We start from the raw sequence: 3,540 nt of genomic DNA, 5'->3' as shown, positions 1-3,540 counted from the left end.
TGTAGCTACTGGTAACTTTGTGCTGCATCTGAACCCGCTGTGCCGTGCTGTGTGATGTTTCACAGAGGCTCAGAATCAGCAGCCCCTCCACTTTCTGCAGCTCCTGAGTCCCATTGGCTGGAAAGAAAAGCAGAGGCGGAGAGTGCCCTGAATATTTTTCTCTTCCACACACAGTGAAACAGTCAGCCAGCATGCACTGCCTGACAGTGAGACTGGTGCTTACAGTTTGAAAATAGTTCCCAGTCCGCAGCAGTCACTTGGGCATTTTATGGTCGCATCTCTTGAATGGAAAGCACCAAAAAAGCCTTGCAGCATTCCAGTGAACTAAAGAGGAACTGACCATTTGGGAGAATCTGATGCAAACATAGAGACTGTTGGGACTCTGTGACATAGATCACCAAGGTAAATGCAATGATGATCTGAAACTGTGTCTGTAAGGGTGTAAACCAGTTCTTCTGAGTCTGAAATCTTATTTTTGCACAGTAGTTGAAGTGTTCTGAGCTGCTGCCTGCCTTGGTCCTAGCTTATTTTTCTTTTTTTTTTTTCCAAGCTGAAAAGCCAAAGAAGGTTTTCAAAGGAATGAAAAAGGAAAAGGAGTTTTAAAAGCAGAAAGCTGAAAGGCATCTCCATAAGATGAATTTCACCCAGCATCGTGGGACACTCCAGCCTCTCCATTTCTGGAACCACAGCAACAGACTGCACGGAGGAGCCAGCGAGAGCGCTGTGAAGGGCCACTCCTCAGGAGGCTGCTATGAGCAACTCTTTGTATCCCCTGAAGTGTTTGTGACTCTGGGCATCATCAGCTTGCTGGAAAACGTCTTGGTCATTGTGGCGATAGCCAAGAACAAGAACCTCCATTCACCCATGTACTTCTTCATCTGTAGCTTGGCAGTGGCTGACATGCTAGTGAGTGTATCTAATGGATCAGAAACCATTGTCATCACGCTGCTAAACAATACAGACACAGATGCACAGAGCTTTACCATAAACATTGATAATGTCATCGACTCAGTCATTTGCAGTTCCTTGCTTGCATCAATTTGCAGTCTTCTCTCAATAGCAGTGGACAGGTACTTTACTATCTTTTACGCCCTCCAGTACCATAATATCATGACAGTGAAGCGTGTAGGGGTTATCATCACATGCATCTGGGCTGCTTGCACAGTCTCAGGCATTTTGTTCATCATTTACTCTGACAGCAGTGTTGTCATCATCTGCCTAATCAGCATGTTCTTCACTATGCTCATTCTCATGGCATCCCTCTATGTCCATATGTTTATGATGGCTCGTATGCACATAAAAAAGATTGCTGTTCTTCCAGGGACTGGCCCTGTTCGCCAAGGGGCCAACATGAAAGGGGCCATCACTCTCACCATCCTGATTGGAGTTTTTGTTGTATGCTGGGCTCCATTTTTCCTACACCTGATTTTCTACATCTCTTGCCCCTACAACCCTTACTGTGTGTGTTTCATGTCCCACTTTAATTTCTACCTCATCCTCATCATGTGCAATTCCATCATTGATCCACTTATCTATGCATTCCGGAGTCAGGAGCTCAGGAAAACATTCAAGGAGATTATATGCTGCTGTAGCCTGAGAGGGCTTTGTGATTTCCCTGGCAAATATTAAACAGAATGGATGGATATGTTACTGTGTACACAACCAGCAGCATAGATTTCCAAGCCTTTGAATCCTCTTTCTCAGCAGAATTTGGTTTAAATCTTTAAGAGTGACCACCTCTTTCTGTCTCCCTCCACTCCCATTCTTGTGTTCCATTCTTGTGGAATTCATATTTCTGTATAATGTTCATGATGTCTATAGTTTATAAGTTATTTGGCTGGAAAGAGCAATAGCACTTCATACCAGTTTGTAAGTAAGCAAATAAATGTAATGATGAATGTGAAATAGTAACAAACATGAGCAGCTATATATTTCAACTGCTGACAAAATAAATATCTTGCCTGACTTATAGTACATATTGGCTGATATTGTTTCTTATTCTGTTGAAGTAATTATAGCTATCCACTACATTCTATTCAGCTAAGAATAGAGCATATGCTTCTACATTAGTGGATTAAAGGTCCTCTGGAACTAGAATACAGATTTTTCAGAAAGGCTAGTGAAAACAACAAGTTGTATTTATACATTTTGAACTCTTCTTGTTTTGCTTCACAGCAGGAATTCTATTTTTGTTACTTTTCTTGTCCACAAGAAGATTTTTCAAACACTTGCTACACAGCCAGTTGAATGCTTGGGCTTTGGGCTGGGATTGTTTTCAAGATGATTGCTGTATGTCTGAGAGTATCTTTTTGCAAAATTTAAATTGCTCCCTGGAGCATCAAATAGTCCTGATATATCTACTAGACTGGCATCCAAGCAGACTAGCTCCCTCCATTTGGCCATGAACCAGGTACAATATTAACTTTGACAGTGCCAGCAGCAGTGTAAAAATTCACTGAAAGATTTACCTGGTGCAAATAAAGAGGGAAGTTCAATTGGAACATGCAGTCCTTGTTCTGAGGTGCTGTGGGGAATAAGGACTCCGTGCTCCAGATGAAAATACATCCCTGTTGAAAACAAGCTGCCTTCTATTGTGAAGTGCAGTGTTAGCAGATGGGATCCACTGCCAGGATCTTTACACAGCAGTCAAGGCAGGTATTAATTTGGTCTGAGCACCTCAGCCCATACTGTGGAACATATGGGCTTTGGAGGGGCAATGCTGTCACATGGAATGAGTGCCTGCTGATGAGCCTGGTTACCCACGTTCAGCATCTGGCAGCTGCTTGAATTCAAATCAACTTTGCAGGCATATACTTGATGTGTTCGCAGTTTCACCCTAAAATTCCACTCTCTTCACAGGTTGTTTTAAGGACCTCGGGTCCCTGGTATTAGTACTTTTGGAGGTGTTTAAACCATAAATGTTACTACACAGGATTCTGTGAAGATGTCCCTTAGTATCTTGATATTTTGATGATATCAGCTTCTATGTAAGGAGAAAAAAGAGTAATTTATCTATTCCCACAAAGTATAAAACACAGTGAAACTTGTAGAAGGTCTGGAGAGTTCTGATTTAAAAACTCAAAATTAAAAGTAAAAAACAACTCAGGTTTTAATCCTGAATGCTTGCTTTTTACTAAGATAAACAGTGAATGAATGAAAAACAAGATGATAAGTCCTATTTATATTCTTGGAAACAGATTGTTCTTTTCAGCTGCTAGTTTCTTCATCAAAGAAAAACATAAAATGAAAAGCTATTCAAAGAGACCAACAGTTGCTATCTCGGATTCTCCAGACAGAAGCTGATATTTCATTGTAGGTGACTTTTCAGGATATCGCAAAACTACAACATTTGCCCCTCTGTTAAAGAGCATGAAAGACTTAGTGCGAGTCTTAGTGATTTTAACTTCAACTATTTATAGGAAGAGCAAGAAAATAATTTGTCTTTGTGCATTGAAGTCCCTTGGTAGACCAACAGCACCAACATCAGGTCTCCTACAACCAACTCTTGTGTTTGGGCCAATCCATGGACCTGGATGCTTG

The 3,540-nt window shown here is 41.3% G+C and overlaps 1 protein-coding gene across 1 annotated transcript; it reads left to right on the top strand.

Moving 5' to 3' along the window:
* Positions 1–257: 257 nt before the first annotated feature.
* Positions 258–1,915, top strand: MC4R (melanocortin 4 receptor). Its single transcript, XM_053980940.1, has 2 exons — positions 258–402; positions 551–1,915. Exon 2 carries the CDS (start codon positions 634–636, stop codon positions 1,627–1,629), a length of 996 nt encoding a protein of 331 aa, XP_053836915.1. The 5' UTR covers positions 258–402; positions 551–633; the 3' UTR covers positions 1,630–1,915.
* The last annotated feature ends 1,625 nt before the right edge of the window (positions 1,916–3,540 follow it).

This window comes from Vidua macroura, chromosome 1 (assembly GCF_024509145.1).
Source record: "Vidua macroura isolate BioBank_ID:100142 chromosome 1, ASM2450914v1, whole genome shotgun sequence".
Taxonomy (NCBI): Eukaryota; Metazoa; Chordata; class Aves; order Passeriformes; family Viduidae; genus Vidua; species Vidua macroura.
This window is presented reverse-complemented; position numbering and strand designations above follow the sequence as displayed.